Genomic DNA, 18433 nt, shown 5'->3' with positions numbered 1-18433 from the left:
GAACAAATGAAGAAACATTTAGAAGCTCCTTCTAGATGAATTTCTCTCTAGAACTCCTTGGCCGCCTCTCTTCCTCTCTCTCTCTCTCTAGTTCTTTTCATTTTTGTTTTGGCACCTAGGTCCACGTAACCTAGTGTTTAAGCTATTCGACTCTTAGACTTGTTCTTGAGTCATCGTGTTTAAAAGTGCCCACACACTAAAGCAGATTTTGATAACCGAAAAACTTTTATAAAGCAGATTTTGGAAAAGAAACCTCGAACTTTGTTATTATTGCAAAAAATTAAAAGTCCTAAAACATTAACTCGTAGGCCTAATTGAATGTGGGAAATCAAAGCAATAAAATGGGGGAAGTGCTAGCTACTGGTAGTACTACCTCAAGTGTTCCGCATTCCACAGATGAAGGATCGGGGTCCCGTTCGTGTATTCGATATAATAGGTCCCATCGTGTATGACTTTGAGGATTCTGTAGGGTCCTTCGCAGTTTTGTCCGAGGACGTCGGCGCCTTGTACTTGGGTATTTTGAAATACTCGTCTGAGTACAAGGCTTTCGATGGCAAAGGTTCACCTTTTGATCTTGGAGTTGTAGTATTTTTCGACTTTGCGCTTTTGTGCAGCGAGACGAGTAAGCACTTCTGACCTCTTTTTGTCAATTAATTCTAACTCTAGGGGCAGGGCCTCATCGTTGTTTTCTTTATTGAACATCTCAACTTGGAATGTGTGGATCTCGGTTTCGACTGGCACCACAGCTTCGATCATGTATGCGAGGGAGAACAGGGTCTCCCCGGTTGCATTCCGTGCGGTTGTTCGGTAAGCCCACGGGACGAATGGTAGCTCTTCAGCCCATGCACCGTTCTTGTCTTCGAGCTTCTTTTTCAGATTGTTTTTAATAGTCTTGTTGACTCCTTCGACTTGGTCGTTGGCCTGCGGATGATGTGGCGCGGAGAACGTGTTACTGATCTTTAGTTGATCGGAGATATCTCTTACTCGTGCGTCTTCGAATTGTGCACCATTTAGCAAAGGGTCGTGGGACAACGATGCTGCTTAGTGGGGTCAGCGACTATCTCGGGATTTCGGAGAAGTACTGGCACCTGTCACAGCACCTCGCCCATTCACAGGCATCTTCTTTCATGGTAGGTCAAAAATAGCCTTGTCCGAGTGCTTTCAGCACGAGGGAGATTCCAGCAGCGTGGTTCCCGCAGATGCCTTCGTGAATTTCGCGGAGGACCTTGGTCAACTCAACGTTGTTGAGGCATCGGAGCAGCGGCGTCGAGTAACCACGCTTGTAGAGCACGTAATCTCAGAGCGTGTACTTGGATGCTAACACTCTCAATTTATCTGCTTCCTTGCGGTCTTCGGGAAGTTCCCCTATTCGCAGAAATTTGATAATTGGGTTCATCCAAGTTGGTTGAGGTGTATCTTCATGGTTCCGACTTTTGTCTCGGGAGACGAATAGTCGTGGAAGAAATTCGATGGGGATAGTCCCCAATCTATCTTCGTCGATGCCAGATCCGAGGCGAGCAAGAGTGTCAACCTTCGCACTTTTTTCTCTCGGGATTTGGAGACTCTCGATCCAAGAGAAGGCATCGAGTTAGGAGTTCGTCTTCGCCAGGTAGACGACCATGTTGGGCTCCTTGGCGGTATAATCACCTTTAACCTGGTTTATGATCAACTGCGAGTCGCAGTGTATCCGCGGGTTTTTTTGCGCCGAGTTTCTGTGCTAGCTCTATCCCTACGATAAGAGCTTCATATTTGGCCTCATTGTTGGAGGCCTGGAAACCGTAATGGAGGGTGTACCATAATTTTTCCCCATCAGGGTTAGTTAGAATGATTCCAGCGCCAACCCCCCGAGCATTAGATGCTCCGTCTACGTGCAATTCCTAGATGGGACCCGTTAGGTCAACCTTTCTCTTTCGCATCATTGCGTTGTTGGTCATTCCGCTCTTCCCATATCGAGAGTGTAGGAGAATTCTGCCACAAAGTCGGCTAAGACCTGACCCTTTATAACCGTTCTTGGGTGGAACTCGATCCCGTACTCGCTCAATTCTTGGGACCAGATCGCCATACAAGTCGATGTTCCCTTTTGAAGAGCTTTACCGATCGGGTGCTCAGTTCGCACCGTGATAGGGTGAGCTTGGAAATATGGCCGCAACTTTTTAGATGTCATCATGAGAGCTAGAGAAAGTTTCTCTATCTCGGTGTAGCGCCTCTCCGCATCAAGCAAAGCTTTGCTCACATAGTAGATTGACCATTCGACCCTATCTTCTTCGCGGACAAGAATGGCGCTTACGGCTCTTTCGGAGACGGCGAGGTATATGTATAGCACCTCGCCCTCTTTTTGTTTGGAGAGGAATGGTGGGGACCCGAAGTAGGCCTTCATCTCTTGGAAGGCTTTTTCGCAGCCATCGGTCCACTCAAAGTCATCCATCTTCTTCAGAGCTTTGAAGAACGGTTGACACTTGTCGGTTGCTTTTGACACAAAGCGCGTCAGTGCAGCAATCCGACCGGTCAAGCTTTGTACCTCTTTGATTCGTCTTGGAGAATTCATCTCACGGAGTGCTTTGATCTTTTCGGGATTTGCTTCTATCCCTCGTCGGCTGACGATGTATCCCAGGAATTTCCCGGATTCGACCCCGAACACGCACTTGTTGGGGTTGAGTTTCATTCTATATCGGCGGAGGATCGTGAACATCTCCCTCCCTCAGTTCGTGTACGTGATTAGTTGCTGTTGTCAATGGTGCCCACAAGAAGAGTTGTAGTCTTTATTTTGTACATTTGATGTAATAAAGTCTCATGAAGACTCTTGCTTGTAATTGCCTATCTATTCATTAATAAAGTTGAAACGTTCATTCATTCTTTCTTTGTTTGAAGCTTTATGATAAAACCATAGTCTTTTACTCCATAAACAAACTTAACAACTTACGAAGAGACAAATGTAGATTTGCATGAACAAACTCTTCGTAGTTTGCTTAAAACGATATATTCGCAATCTTAGGGTCAAAGGACTATTGACCTCAGTATGATTGTTAGAAGAATCTATGATGTCTGGTTATGAGGCATTGAGAGTTGGGGACTCTATAGTTCTTCTAGGTATCTTCCGAAGGTACTGAATTGACCAGTGCACTTCTAGAGACAATATAAGAACAAACCATTTAACCCCTTATGTCTCGAAGTCACTATGTATGAATTGCATCATGCTTACCTTAATCCTGAAATGAGACATGCCATTTCACACCTTAGTATTCTCATTTGAGAAAGTCAAAGTTCGGACTCACTATGTGATTCCGAACAAGGCCTATTGGTGAAGTACTAAGTTGTGAGTCTGTCATGAGTAACTTTGTGAAGTTCTCATAGATATGGAATTCATGTACAAGATTGCTGAAATGCAATGTATGTCACCTCATGCTTTGTTCCTTGGAGTGTGAATAAATGAACTGGCCAGTGTCCAAATTGAGTCCTGACTCTTTTGGATGAAACAATGTGACTTGTTAGCTCCTCGTCAATACATTGTTTCTAACTTATTCACAAGCGACAAAGGAGTTGAGGAAATAACAGCTAGAAGGGTAAAATGGTAATTTAGTAGATCCCGACTAGCTGATGACATTCATGAAGGGTAAACATAGATAATATTCAGTGGATCCGCTCATTATAATTAGGTGAATTCTTGAGTAGAAAATAAATTCATTTGAACCGAGAGATTTTCAGTGTCAACTCTTTAGTGGAGTCAGTTGGCATTAAGCTAAACTTGGAAAAGGTTTGTGAACTTTTAAGTCCAAGTGTTTAGCTCAAGCTTTGTTCATTTGGGTCCATGAGGTCACTGTCACGAATCACATCGAGTAGGAATAGTTAAACTGAAAGCTAAGTCAAAACAAGAACGAGACAGTTTTACGAAAATTGTCAAAAGGGTATTTTTGTCTTTTTGGACATAGGACGAAAAAAATGTCAATAAATTTTTTTGACATTGTCATATGATGACAAATGAAATAAATATTACTCAGCCATATTAGTGTAATTGGGCCTTGAGGATTAATTTCATTTCATAGAATTTTACTTGAAATTTTCTTAATGGGCTTTTCTTATGTTGTCATGAACAAATGAAGAAACATCTAGAAGCTCCTTCTAGAAGCTCAAATTTCGTCCAACCCAAGGAAAATAAGGCTGAATTTCGTTCATGCCATAGTGGGAAAGAGAGTTTATTTTGTGCATTGATGTATGAAGATACTTGCCAAAAGAAAAAGGGGAAACAAATTTCCTTAAGAAGGAAAGTGCATTTTCGGCCAACTAAGAGGAAATCAAATGAGGAAACAAATCCTAAGCCTTCATGAGGCATGTTGGACGTGCAAGGCAATAGGAAAAGAGGAAACTACCTTTTGAAGGTAATCCCCCTCCTATAAATAGGAGCCTCATTCCTCACATTTCATTCCACATAAGTTAGATATTGAGAGCTTCTCTCTCTAGAACTTGTGGTTGCCGCCCCTTTCTCTCTCTCTCTAAGTTTATTTTCGATTTTTCTTGTCTTGGCACCTAGGTCCTCACTCGACCTAGTGTTTAGCTCTGCGACTTCGAGACTCGTTCTTAAGTCGTAGTGTTTAAAAGTGCCCACTCACTGATTCCTTCTTTTCGAGTGATTTAGTGATAGAAACTTTCGTGGTTGCTCGAGGTGCCGAGGAAAGAAAGAGAGACGTGCTGCGAGGGGAGACAAGCATTGCAAACTTTCCACAAGCTTCTTCAAAGTTCAAGCTTCAAGAAAGGTTAGTAAACTTCTAGCTCATATTGGTTTTTAATTACATGTACTTGCACTTGTCTAGGTTAGTAAAAACTGTTTTACTTGTAAAAGAAAATTTTTAAAATTCCGCCGCTTACCGAAGCGTTAATTATTTTCTCAAACCCTAGATCGATTCCAACAAATGGTATCAGAGCTATGGTCAAAGAGATGCATGTACATGTTTTTAAAATTATGAGCTTGAAAATCGTTTTCGAAAGTTTACTAATTTTGTGACAAGTTAGAATTGTTATCTTAGATTTTTTTTAATTTATTGCTCATGTCTTTAAATTAAAAAGCATGTTGATTTTCTATGAGTTTGGGATGTTTTTAAAACACATTAGAATCAGTTCTAAAAGTTTTTAATTTTTTATATTGAAAAACGTGTTTTAAAGGTTTGAGAAATTTCGAGTAAAATTTTGTGACTAGTTATATTGTCTTGCTAGTTTCGTTTATTTACTTGAATCGTTTTATGCATGTTGTTATTTCTTTTATTCTATGTTATTACCCTGCTAATAAAACACAAATAAAAGCTTTAAACAACATCTTAAAACGTTCCGTTACACTTGATTCTTTTTCGCACCTAAGTAGGACCAAACTTTAATTTATTTCTTTTTCTTCGAGCTGGAGTAAACCCGCATTAAAAGTGGCATAACTCTCTTCTCAGAAATTGAAATTTAATGATTCTTGAATCAAATTAAAGCTCTGTCTGTCCTCTGTCCAATGCCATCGGTTTCGGCTCAAAAGGACATCGGAGCCGCCAGATATGGCGATTTTACTCCGAGGTGCGCGGCTGTCTGAAACTCCAGTTTTTTAGAAATCCGGATTTTCAAACCCCACTACCATGAGTTATAGAACTCTAATGAGAAAATTTTCTTGAGCAAAAATGTTTTTCATATGATTATACACATGATGCGTAAGATTAAAATGTTTTGTTTTTTGAAAGTTTAATTGAAATTGAATCTTTACAAAACTAGTTTGAATTTTGAAAAACCGTTTTCACTTTCAAAATATTTTGTCATCCAAATCAAATAAATTTTCAAAATGTTTTCAAAACTATATCTATATCACATATGTTCAAAATCTATATGCTCTTGAAAATTTGAGTGGGAGGTCTCCTTGTAGACAAGCCGAAAAATAAAAAGATGTGTAATCTCAAACTTTCAAGTGTTCGAGTGAGTTGAAGTTCACACTTCCCTCATGCACTTTCCCGAAATAGAAAATAGGAAAAGATCGAGTATGTACCTTGTGCCTTTATGCACTAATACTGCTCTGAACATGTCGATCTAGGATTCTCTTCTAGTTGTCCGCTCTGTCGCTCTCTAACTAGGAAATTTGTTTCCGAAGTTAAAAGAGTCGATCAACCAACTCCAAAAACTAAGTGGGAGGGTTATACTTGTTGTTTGTAACCCACGATCCCCAACACTAATGAAAAGTGCAAGTGTCGCCGGACTAAGAGTCACCCTCGTGGCCCTCTCTTAAATGAGAGTACTCAAGGGCGCTTTGCTCTGATCATTGCTCAATGAGCTACGTCCGAGAGTGAGACGATGATGACAAGACCTCCCCTCGGCGGATTGTTTTTCAAAGTCAATCTTTTGGACTAAGTGGTTGGTTACACACTTAGACTCAATCCCTAGTAATCCTCCCTCGAGGCCCTGCGAAAGGATGTGAGTGATCAAACCAATTTACAAGGTGGCTAGTCAAAATTGATGTATTGACATCTTGGCTATGCATTAATGATGAGTCATTTACTTATGAAAGGAGACTCGTTGCGGCCTTCCCTCGAAGGAGTAAAGTGTCATTTCGTTCATAACACCTTTGGATTTTATAAAGTCTTAAACAAACTTAAATCCTAAACCAAAGACTAATCATAAACTTGTTTCAACTTTTATAGGCAATATGTTTCCCAACTCTCTCTCTTTCATTCTTTCCTCGAACAAACTCGAAAACGAAAACTACATAGACTCGAAACGTAACCTCGACATAATACCTACCGTTAACAAGCACAAATGGGTACTCACCACCCCGTGTCCTCCTCTGACGAATGATGATTCAACTCAAGAGGACAATGACGCCTTAGCGGCCAGGCTTCGATCCGATGAGATTGTGAGGTGCTATATCTTGGCATCTATGAACAATATGCTGAAAGAGCAACATCGTGACATCGAGACTGCCGCTGACATGTTCTACAATCTCCTTGAGATGTTTGGAGGGCAAAGGCGTCAAACAAGGCTACAAGCAGTCCGACAGTTTATGAACTGTCATATGCAGGCTAGGACTCCTGTTGGAGACTTCATGATACTGATCATTAGTTTTCTGAATAAAATGGAAATCCTAGGATCTGAGATTGATGGGAAGAATATCATAGATATGATCTTAGAAACTCTCCCCGCATCTCTTGATACCTCCAAGCTGAACTACTCCATTACAAAGCTAAAGTACACTGTTACCGAGCTTATGAAGGAGCTTCACACTGCTGTAGGTCTCCATAAGAGAAAGAGGAATCAAGGAGAGGCACATGCTACTGAGCAAAAAGCCTCCGCCTCTGGAACTGTAAAGAGACCTTACAAGGCCGATAAAAAGAACTGTCCCGCCTATCTCAAAGCAAAGGAACATAGTATTGTACTAGTTACCGAAGCATGCTTAGTAGCTGATAATGTATCAACGTGGATTCTTGACTCCGCTGCTACTAACCATATTTGTTGTCCCTTGAATGGTTTCAAGAAAACCAAAAGCTTAGAGGAAGGCGAGTTCTGTTTCAAATGGGGTGATGGGAGCCTGGTGTCCGCGAAGGCTGTGGGATCCGTGACGCTGTCTTTTGAAGACCGCACTTTAAACTTGAATAATGTTTATTTTGTTCCTACCTTTGGGAAGAACTTAATATCCGTTGCTCGTCTTCGTGAGCAAGATTATTGTTCAAAGTTCATTAAGAATGGAATTCGTATTTCGTTTCCTGATAATTCTTTTGTCACTGATGCATGTATGAAGAATGCTCTTTTCTACATCTATCCCACTCAACCTTCTCTTTTAGACACCGAAATAGATAATGATCTAATTAGGGAGCCAAAGAGGATCAAACTTTCTGAATCCTCCGATCTAACAAAATCAACATACCTCTGGCACTTAAGACTTGGTCATATCAGTCTAAATAGGATTAAGAGACTTGTGAGGGATGGTCCACTCCAAGCCTCTGCAATAGGTTCACTACCTACTTGTGAATCCTGCATAGAAGGAAAAATGACTAAGCGACCTTTCTCCGATAAGGGTCGAAGAGCCACTGAGTTGCTGGAACTAATACATTCTAATGTATGTGGTCCGCTCAACCAACAGGCACGTGGAGGATACGAATACTTCGTTACCTTCACTGATGATTACTCAAGATATGGGTTTGTCTATTTGCTTAAACACAAATCCGAGACCTTTAACGTATTTAAGGTCTTTAGGGCTTTAGTGGAAAAGCAAACTGGCAAAGTGATCAAAACCCTTCGATCTGATCGAGGTGGTGAGTATATGTCTGGAGAGTTCGATGACTTTCTTAAAGAAGAAGGTATCGCTTCTCAGCTTACCGCACCTGGCACACCTCAACAAAACGGAGTGTCAGAGAGAAGAAACCGAACTCTTATGGAGATGGTTAGATCGATGATGAGTTACTCATCACTCCCGCTTTCCTTTTGGGGATATGCCCTCGAAACAGCCGCTTACATTCTGAACCAAGTTCCGTCTAAAACGGTTCCTGGTACTCCTTATGAAAGATGGACTGGCCGTAAAGTAAGTTTGGGCCACATCCGAATTCGGGGTTGCCCTGCACACGTGCTAAGGCAAAAGACTAGCAAGTTGGCTAGTAGGTCAGAATTGTGCCTGTTTGTGGGATATCCAAAGGAAACCAAAGGTTTCATTTTCTATAGTCCCGAGGACGATAAGACTTTCGTTAGCACGAATGCTCGTTTCCTTGAGGAGGACTTCATGAAGGATGCGAAACCTAGAAGCAAAATTCTGCTTGAAGAAAAGTTGGGTGAGGAAGCTTCTACCTCATCTGTAAGAACTGTTCTTACCCCAACTGAAACACAACCTAACTCATCAGAATCTCGTCAAGTAGTACTTTGACGTAGTGGGAGGGCTACTCAAAAGCCTGACAGGTACAAGTCTTATGGAGACTCTCTTGTAGCCGTCTCCGACATGGATGACCCTGTTTCCTATAGCCAAGCGATGGCTTGTTCTGAATCAAACCTTTGGCTTGACGCCATGAAAGTTGAAATGCACTCGATGTATGTCAACAAAGTCTGGAAACTTGTAGACCTTCCTGAAGGGATTAAACCCGTAGGGTGTAAGTGGATATACAAGAAGAAAATGGGTCCTGATGGGAACGTCGAGACGTTCAAAGCACGACTTGTGGCGAAGGGTTATACCCAACAAGAAGGGATTGACTATGAAGAAACCTTCTCGCCAGTCGCGATGCTTAAATCCATCCGCATACTCCTATCCATAGCTGCAGCTCTCGACTATGAGATCTGGCAAATGGATGTCAAGACAGCCTTTCTGAATGGCAATCTTGACGAGCGCATTTACATGGCTCAACCAGACGGTTTCGTGGATAAAGGTCAAGAGACCAAGGTTTGTGAGTTGCTTAAATCCATTTATGGACTAAAGCAAGCATCTAGGTCATGGAATATTAGATTCGATGAAACTGTAAAGAGCTTCGGCTTTGAACAGTAAATAGATGAGCCTTGTGTTTACAAGTTAATACACGAAGGCAAAGTTGTGTTTCTGGTACTATATGTCGATGATATACTACTCATTGGTAATGACGTGGGTAAGTTATCTGAGGTTAAGGTCTGGCTGGCAAAGCAATTCGATATGAAGGATCTAGGAGAAGCCGCATACATTCTGGGAATCCAAATCTTTCGAGATAGGAAAAACCGGACCCTGTCGCTCTCTCAAGCATCTTATATTGATAAGGTGATGGATCGCTTCTCGATGCAAGACTGCAAGAGGGGTCAAACACCCTTTAGGCATGGAGTTTCACTCTCTAAGGACCAGTCTCCCAAGACTGCACAAGAGATTGAAGACATGAGGAAGATTCCTTACGCCTCTGCCGTAGGAAGCCTCATGTATGCTATGCTTTGCACTAGACCTGATATATGTTTCGCCGTTGGCGTAGTTAGCCGTTTCCAATCCAACCCTGGACCCGAGCACTGGATTGCTGTTAAGCATGTTCTTAAGTATCTTCGAAGAACTAGGAACTTGATGCTTACATACTCAGGTATTGACCTGACTATGACGGGATATACCGACTCCGATTTTCAAGCGGATAAGGATTCCAGGAAATCCACTTCGGGATCTATGTTCATCCTTAATGGTGGAGCTGTTGTGTGGAGAAGTATTAAGCAATCTTGCATTGTTGACTCCACAATGGAAGCAGAATATGTGGCTGCTTGTGAAGCATCCAAAGAGGCTGTATGGCTTAAAAAGTTCCTTAAGTATTTGGAAGTTGTTCCAAACATCGACGAGCCCATGACCCTTTATTGTGATAATAGTGGGGCTGTCGCTAACTCAAAGGAACCTAGAAGCCATAAGCGCTCTAAGCATATTGAGAGGAAATACCATTTGATTTGAGAGATCGTGCAGCGCGGAGACGTGGAAGTGAAGAAGATCTCAACGGTGGACAACCTCGCAGATCCATTCACCAAGGCCCTAGCGAACAAGGTCTTCGACCAACATCGTGAGGGATTAGGCATGAAGGACTACACACACCTTCTTTGAGTCAAGTGGGAGTTTGTTGTCAATGGTGCCCACAAGAAGAGTTGTAGTCTTTATTTTGTACATTTGATGTAATAAAGTCTCATGAAGACTCTTGCTTGTAATTGCCTATCTATTCATTAATAAAGTTGAAACGTTCATTCATTCTTTCTTTGTTTGAAGCTTTATGATAAAACCATAGTCTTTTACTCCATAAACAAACTTAACAACTTACGAAGAGACAAATGTAGATTTGCATGAACAAACTCTTCGTAGTTTGCTTAAAACGATATATTCGCAATCTTAGGGTCAAAGGACTATTGACCTCAGTATGATTGTTAGAAGAATCTATGATGTCTGGTTATGAGGCATTGAGAGTTGGGGACTCTATAGTTCTTCTAGGTATCTTCCGAAGGTACTGAATTGACCAGTGCACTTCTAGAGACAATATAAGAACAAACCATTTAACCCCTTATGTCTCGAAGTCACTATGTATGAATTGCATCATGCTTACCTTAATCCTGAAATGAGACATGCCATTTCACACCTTAGTATTCTCATTTGAGAAAGTCAAAGTTCGGACTCACTATGTGATTCCGAACAAGGCCTATTGGTGAAGTACTAAGTTGTGAGTCTGTCATGAGTAACTTTGTGAAGTTCTCATAGATATGGAATTCATGTACAAGATTGCTGAAATGCAATGTATGTCACCTCATGCTTTGTTCCTTGGAGTGTGAATAAATGAACTGGCCAGTGTCCAAATTGAGTCCTGACTCTTTTGGATGAAACAATGTGACTTGTTAGCTCCTCGTCAATACATTGTTTCTAACTTATTCACAAGCGACAAAGGAGTTGAGGAAATAACAGCTAGAAGGGTAAAATGGTAATTTAGTAGATCCCGACTAGCTGATGACATTCATGAAGGGTAAACATAGATAATATTCAGTGGATCCGCTCATTATAATTAGGTGAATTCTTGAGTAGAAAATAAATTCATTTGAACCGAGAGATTTTCAGTGTCAACTCTTTAGTGGAGTCAGTTGGCATTAAGCTAAACTTGGAAAAGGTTTGTGAACTTTTTAAGTCCAAGTGTTTAGCTCAAGCTTTGTTCATTTGGGTCCATGAGGTCACTGTCACGAATCACATCGAGTAGGAATAGTTAAACTGAAAGCTAAGTCAAAACAAGAACGAGACAGTTTTACGAAAATTGTCAAAAGGGTATTTTTGTCTTTTTGGACATAGGACGAAAAAAATGTCAATAAATTTTTTTGACATTGTCATATGATGACAAATGAAATAAATATTACTCAGCCATATTAGTGTAATTGGGCCTTGAGGATTAATTTCATTTCATAGAATTTTACTTGAAATTTTCTTAATGGGCTTTTCTTATGTTGTCATGAACAAATGAAGAAACATCTAGAAGCTCCTTCTAGAAGCTCAAATTTCGTCCAACCCAAGGAAAATAAGGCTGAATTTCGTTCATGCCATAGTGGGAAAGAGAGTTTATTTTGTGCATTGATGTATGAAGATACTTGCCAAAAGAAAAAGGGGAAACAAATTTCCTTAAGAAGGAAAGTGCATTTTCGGCCAACTAAGAGGAAATCAAATGAGGAAACAAATCCTAAGCCTTCATGAGGCATGTTGGACGTGCAAGGCAATAGGAAAAGAGGAAACTACCTTTTGAAGGTAATCCCCCTCCTATAAATAGGAGCCTCATTCCTCACATTTCATTCCACATAAGTTAGATATTGAGAGCTTCTCTCTCTAGAACTTGTGGTTGCCGCCCCTTTCTCTCTCTCTCTAAGTTTATTTTCGATTTTTCTTGTCTTGGCACCTAGGTCCTCACTCGACCTAGTGTTTAGCTCTGCGACTTCGAGACTCGTTCTTAAGTCGTAGTGTTTAAAAGTGCCCACTCACTGATTCCTTCTTTTCGAGTGATTTAGTGATAGAAACTTTCGTGGTTGCTCGAGGTGCCGAGGAAAGAAAGAGAGACGTGCTGCGAGGGGAGACAAGCATTGCAAACTTTCCACAAGCTTCTTCAAAGTTCAAGCTTCAAGAAAGGTTAGTAAACTTCTAGCTCATATTGGTTTTTAATTACATGTACTTGCACTTGTCTAGGTTAGTAAAAACTGTTTTACTTATAAAAGAAAATTTTTAAAATTCCGCCGCTTACCGAAGCGTTAATTATTTTCTCAAACCCTAGATCGATTCCAACAGTTGCCTGTAGGCTTTTAACGAGCATGTCATCCACGTATACTTCCATGGTCTTTCCAAGTTGATTAGCGAAGATCCGGTTAACCAACCGTTGGTAAGTAGCTCCCACGTTCTTAAAGCCGAAAGGCATGACCTTATAACAGTAGAAGCCTCGATCAGTAACAAAGATTGTCTTAATCTGATCGGGCTCATGCATTCGAATTTGGTTGTAGCCCGAGTAAGCATCCATGAAGCTAAGGAGTTCATGGCCAACCGTGGCGTCGACCAGTTGTTCGATGTGCGGGAGTGGGAAGCAGTCATGTAAGGACAAGTTTCTGCGTCAGCCGTATTTGGAGATATTGGAATAACTAACGAGTTTTCGTTGTTACAACTAAATTCTCGAGTGAATTATACTCCAATGGATTTATCGAATTACTTTTAAATATGTTAAGGTTATGAAAAATCTCGAAATAAATAAAGGAATTATCGAGTTTAACTCGATTAATAAATTATTTCCGAGGAGACATTCCGGAAATTAATTTAAGAAATAAATTCTCAAGAACGAGAATTAATTCCGAGGAACCTTAAATATATTTTAATTAATCGAGAACGAACGAGAAAATTCTCGGTTCGAATCATATAATTATAATCCGTTCGGTTATGCATTCAAGTAAATAATTATATGAAAGGACGTGGTTGTAACAATTTTAAGGGACCCATTTGAAAGAAAACAAGGAAAAGAGTTTGGATTGTGAATAAGATGTTTTTTTTCCTACCTTGCCACACCATGTATGACTCATCTTCTCCAAAGTGATAAGTATCACTCGGCCAACTAAGAAAGGAACCAGAGAAAGGAAAAACGCGAGAAAAAAAGAAAAGAAAGAAAGACCGAACGAAAGAAAGAAGGGAAAGGAAAGAGAAGAAGAGAAAAGAAAAGGAGAAGAAGAAGAGAGGGGCTGAGCGGTCAAGAGAGAGAGAGAGAGAGATCGAGCGAGAGATAGGAGAAGAGAGCGAGAGAGCGAGACTGAGAAGGAGAGAGAGGGAGAGGACGCGCGACCACCAGCACCAGCCCGAGACCCCAGCCCCGTGCGCGCGCCATACAGCCGACCACCAAGCCTCGCCGCGCGCGCGACCGCCGTGAAGATTGAGCCTCCGTGAGCTAGAGAGGACGTTGGAGGGTTCAATTCCTCCAGAAACAAGGTGAGATGTTCTTCCCCAATTTCGAATCTGGAAGTTAGGGTTTTTAATTTTGGATTTTGGGGGTTTTTCCGTGAGTGATATTATTGATGATTTTGATAGTGAGATGTAATGTTGAACGAAACTGAGATCAGGTTTGTGTTGATTTGGTTCTGATGTTCGTTCCTTCTGGCCGAGTGTGCTCGTTGAGTATGTTTTGGTGTCGGGTTGTGCTTGATGCTCTCGTTCTTGTGTGTGTGAGTTGTTAAGTTGTTTTTTTTGTTGCGAGTTTGTGTCGAGTGTTAGACTCGGTCTAGGTGGGCGGCACAGGTCTCGGGGCAGCGGTTCGGGACGGCGAGGGCGCTGTCCAAGTGTGGCGGAGCTGCTGCGCGAGTGACGACGGAGCGGGGCTGGTCCGCGAGGTTCATCGGCTCGGTTGGGATGAGCTGTTGGGCCGGGGACGGCAGTGACGCTGTGGCGGCTCTCGGGGGCTATTCACGGCCGTCGGGTTTTCGTTCGGAGACTCGCGAAGTCTCGGTTTAATGTTAGCAAGTCGATGTTTAATGTTTTATTTACGTTCTCAAATACTTATAACTTGTCAATAAAGAGACGAGTCAAAAAAAATATCTTCTAAAATACATTTGAGAAATGTTGTTTTGAGTTATTTTCATATAACTTACGTATGCTATAGATTGTTAGTAAGAGTTTCCTTATACCTTCTTTTTGTTTAGTTTCGACCTTCGGGAACCTATTCTAAGCAGTGGGTCTTGCCCAGTCAAAAGAATAGGTGGTCGAGTAGTATGAGACATTTTTTAAGTTAGAGTACGTCAAGACCTTATTTTTAGGCGTCCATTCTTTTCTGTATCTCTGTTTTGCCTCCGTGTTTCTCTGTTTTTCGTGTTTGTGACGCTCTGAGTAGCGTGACTAGGAGAACCATTTGAATACGTTCCGTATGAGCTTTCTTTTAGTAGAAGTGTGTACGTTAGTAGATCAATGAACGAGATACTGAGTATGCTCGATGCTCGATCTTTCTCTTCCATAGATAAGTCCAGATTGCTATTAGGATTAGCAGGAGAAGCTTATGAGGACTGGGTTATACGTAAAGTTAAGAAGAACCCTTTTTCTGGAAGAGAAGATTCAGGATTCGAAAGAATCATATCCGGGTAAGTGGATTTTAGGCACCTACAATATCAAGAAATATTATATATATCTTTATATATATACATATATTGTACATGCATATGCCTTCTAGTAAGCAAGAGTAAGATAAGCCAAAAGATAATTCACTTTCAAGACTAAGGGCTTTAAGCCACTAACTAATTGAGAAACGGAATTAGTCCGGCTAACAAAAATGGCTAGAGGATCTAGGAACCCGAGCTTTTGTTATGTGTTTAGTTAGTTTTCCTTCCAAGAGATCCAGTCCTAGTAAACTGGGTTATGAGAGACTCTAGTTAAGACTCGTATTCAAAAGCGAGGATATTATGATAGGATCTTTGGGAGTCGCATCCCAAGATCTTATAAGTCACAAGTTAATAAGCGAAAAGAATATACGTTAAGATCGGGATTGAACTCGAACTAAGCAGTCTCTCATGTTAAGTTAATTAAAGAGAAAACATGGAATGGTACCGCCTCCGACATATACCCCATGTTAGCAGGTACCTATTATGCTTCGTGCTGGTACCACATGGGGATTAGGCAGGGGATTGGACACCCTCTGTCTGGCGCCAATAAGACATGTGTCGTGCGGATATCATTAAGGGATCCCGAGCAGGAAATGTATTGTATGATGGGAATTGCCGGGACCTAAGCTGGCATATTCTCAAGTAAGTAGGAGTTACCGGGACCTAAGCTGGTAATTCCTTAGTTTATGATAAAAGTAAGTATGTTATGATGTGAATCACCGGGACCTAAGCTGGTGAATTCTTAAGTAAGAGGAATCTCGGGGGACCTAAGCTGAGTGATTCCTAAGTAAGATGAATCTGTCGGGACCTAAGCCGATTGATTCTTATAAAAGGTGGATTTATCGGGACCTAAGCCGATACTTCCGCAAGTTATGATAAGATATGAACTTTATGTTATGCATTGTTTATGTGTTATGTGCATGGTGCATTAGTTATATAGATATCCGCTTACTGAGTCTTTCGACTCACAGTTATTATATTGATATTGTAGATAAAGGAAAGGCTAAAGAAGACTGAGCAGAGCATCAACGAAACCGGTAAGTAAGTAGGCGTGTGTATGTACGGCTGCCGACCTGTGGCTAAGTCAAGGGCGAATGAGTCTGTTTTGTTTTTAAAAGACGAGTCTTTTGTTTGTGAATTTTTAAATAGTATGTTGTAGGAAAAATGAAAAATTCGCCCATATTTTTGAGACGTTTATGTAAATATTTTAAAAGTTATTATAGAAAATGTTTTCAAGAAGCGCTTCCACCAAAGTTTTTATGAATTTTATTTATGTTAAGTAAGATACGAGATCTCTGTCGCGGCTCGTGGGCGAGCTAAGGCTCGCGGGTCGTGACAAGTCCTTAGGGCAGGATTTTCTAAGATCTTCGAAATCTATGCAAATACGCCACTTCCCATTAGGTTTTTTCACCATTACCACGTTGGCAACCCACTTGGGGCACTTAGCTTCTCGAATAAAATTTGCGGTGAGAAGTTTCTCGACCTCTTCATTTATGGCTAGGTATCGTTTCTGGTTGAACGTCCGTCTGGCCTGCACTTTCTCAACGACAGTTGGGTCGCCATTCAACCGGTGCACTATTATTTCGGGGTCATTCCAGGAATTTCCGCATGAGTCCATGCGAATACATCCTTGAATTCCCGAAGGAATGCGGTGAGTTGAGTCTTGATGGGGAGTGGGAGTTGGGTGTCGATCTTTACAACTTGGTCAGGTTTAGATTCGTCTAGCACGACTGACATGAGATCTTTACAACCTAGTCATTTGTTCGTAAATATGAGAAGAGCATAAGACGATGAATTTTGCATGTGTTAATCCGATTATGGTTTCTCCGGCGATAATTAAAAGTAATGATGGAATAGAGCATTATGATGAACCGATAGGACACGTGAAAAATGTTTTGCATAGAGTTGAAGCTATGATTCCGAATCAATTGCTACACATGCCTTTTATTCATTTGTAAGTTTTAGTTTACTATGTATAGTATATAAAGTCATGTTCTCGTATAGTCTTGACATGATATTTGTAAAATTATTTTTTATAGGTGTCATTGGACACTCGTGGTGATTGATGCTTCAAACAAGACGTCGTTCTATTTAGATTCGTTGAATCTCAATAAAGTGCTATATGATATAAAGACCATCTTTTTCTTGTAAGTATTAAGTTAAAAAAATTTCATGCATAGGTAAAAGAGAATAACTATATTGTATTTTATTATGTGTGGGGTGGAGTTGGACTTGGAGTATATGTGGAAGATAATAAGGTACTTATTATAACTTAAAGTTCTACATTATTAAATGTGTAGAATTATAATTTCATGTTTTACGTACCGAAACAACCGTCGACCGTCGAGTGTGGATATTTCGTCCTTATGATGATGAGAGACATCACTATATTCTCGAGTTTTCAGAATTGGATCAAACTTGTAAGTATTATAATCTAAATATTTATATATAACTAAAATCCTAATTTCTAATATATTATTTTGTGTATATATCTTAGTGGCGCAACCAAGACACATACAATCAAGTGGAGGTCGACGAGTTTCGTGAAGAATGATATCAATGCGTTATGGATAACATTCCTAAGAGAAACAGTGAAAGATATGTGAGCCATAGTTCGAACTTTTGAATTTGGTGATGCTGTGAGTCATTGAATTTTTGTAGACTTTGGTGAACTTGTGAATCATAGTTAGAAATGTGTTTTTCTAGCTTAGAAAGTTTGAAGAATTATGGTATTCTTGTCGGTCGTTTTTGGAAAACCCAGAATGCCAAGAAGACACACCGCTAAAAGGGCCGATGGTCAGGCCGGAGGTCCTGAAGAGTGGCAAGCCTTCCGTCACGAGTCGCTAGCAAGCCCTCATGTCGAAACTTTCAGCTCCTCGAGTCGAGTCACTCTCCTCGAGTCGAGCCTCGCTCCTCGAGTCGAGCCTCACTCCTCGAGTCGAGTCACTCTCCTCGAGTCGAGCCTCGCCCCTCGAGTCGAGTCCTTCTCATCGAGTCGAGCCTCGCTCCTCAAGTGGAGTCATTGTGTCCAAGAGTCGATTAACAAATCCTCGTGTTGACCTTGATGCCTCGTATGGACTTTACGTTCAACGCAACTCACGGGCCAAATAAAAGAAGACCACTAAGGCCCACAAGAGTCCGACAAGACGGGACCCGTGCACGCCACACGCCGTGCGCCGCGCCACGCACACTGCGTGTGTGCATGGCGCATGGCGCACCGCGCCGGTCACGAGGCGTGCCGCGCCATCAAGTACACCGCGAGCGCATGGCGCATGGCGCGCAACGCCAGTCAGGAGGCGCGCCGCGCCACCAAGCACGCCAAACGCGTGCGCGGTCCTGGAAGTGAGGCCCTCGCGCGCATCGTGCACAGCACGCCGCGCCGGTC

General features: G+C 41.4%; 1 protein-coding gene and 1 long non-coding RNA gene across 2 annotated transcripts; one reads left to right on the top strand and one right to left on the bottom strand.

Moving 5' to 3' along the window:
* Nucleotides 1-1297: 1297 nt before the first annotated feature.
* Nucleotides 1298-2545, bottom strand: LOC149402456 (uncharacterized). The gene is made up of 3 exons (XM_089608386.1): nt 2234-2545; nt 1655-1769; nt 1298-1365 (listed from the first exon to the last, which is right to left on the bottom strand). Exons 1-3 carry the CDS (start codon nt 2543-2545, stop codon nt 1298-1300), a joined length of 495 nt encoding a protein of 164 aa, XP_089464512.1.
* A 10962-nt stretch (nt 2546-13507) lies between these two features.
* On the top strand, nt 13508-14731 carry LOC149402455 (uncharacterized). Its single transcript, XR_016296138.1, has 2 exons — nt 13508-13891; nt 14138-14731. It is a non-coding gene; the product is annotated as an uncharacterized LOC149402455 (long non-coding RNA).
* The last annotated feature ends 3702 nt before the right edge of the window (nt 14732-18433 follow it).

This window comes from Urtica dioica, chromosome 3 (genome assembly GCF_054948205.1).
Source record: "Urtica dioica subsp. dioica isolate 48M chromosome 3, U.dioica_male_clone48M_v1_H2, whole genome shotgun sequence".
In the NCBI taxonomy this organism is placed as follows: Eukaryota; Viridiplantae; Streptophyta; class Magnoliopsida; order Rosales; family Urticaceae; genus Urtica; species Urtica dioica.
Note: the sequence above shows the minus strand (reverse complement) of the source record. Positions and strands in the feature narration are given on the sequence as shown.

Coding starts and splice junctions, on each gene's coding strand:
- LOC149402456 (XM_089608386.1), bottom strand. CDS start 2,545: ATGAATTCTCCAAGACGAATCAAAGAGGTACAAAGCTTGACCGGTCGG. Junction 1,770..2,233: donor TCGAATGGTCAATCTACTAT/GTGAGCAAAGCT, acceptor TACGGTTTCCAG/GCCTCCAACAATGAGGCCAA. Junction 1,366..1,654: donor CGCAGTTGATCATAAACCAG/GTTAAAGGTGAT, acceptor TTCTGCGAATAG/GGGAACTTCCCGAAGACCGC.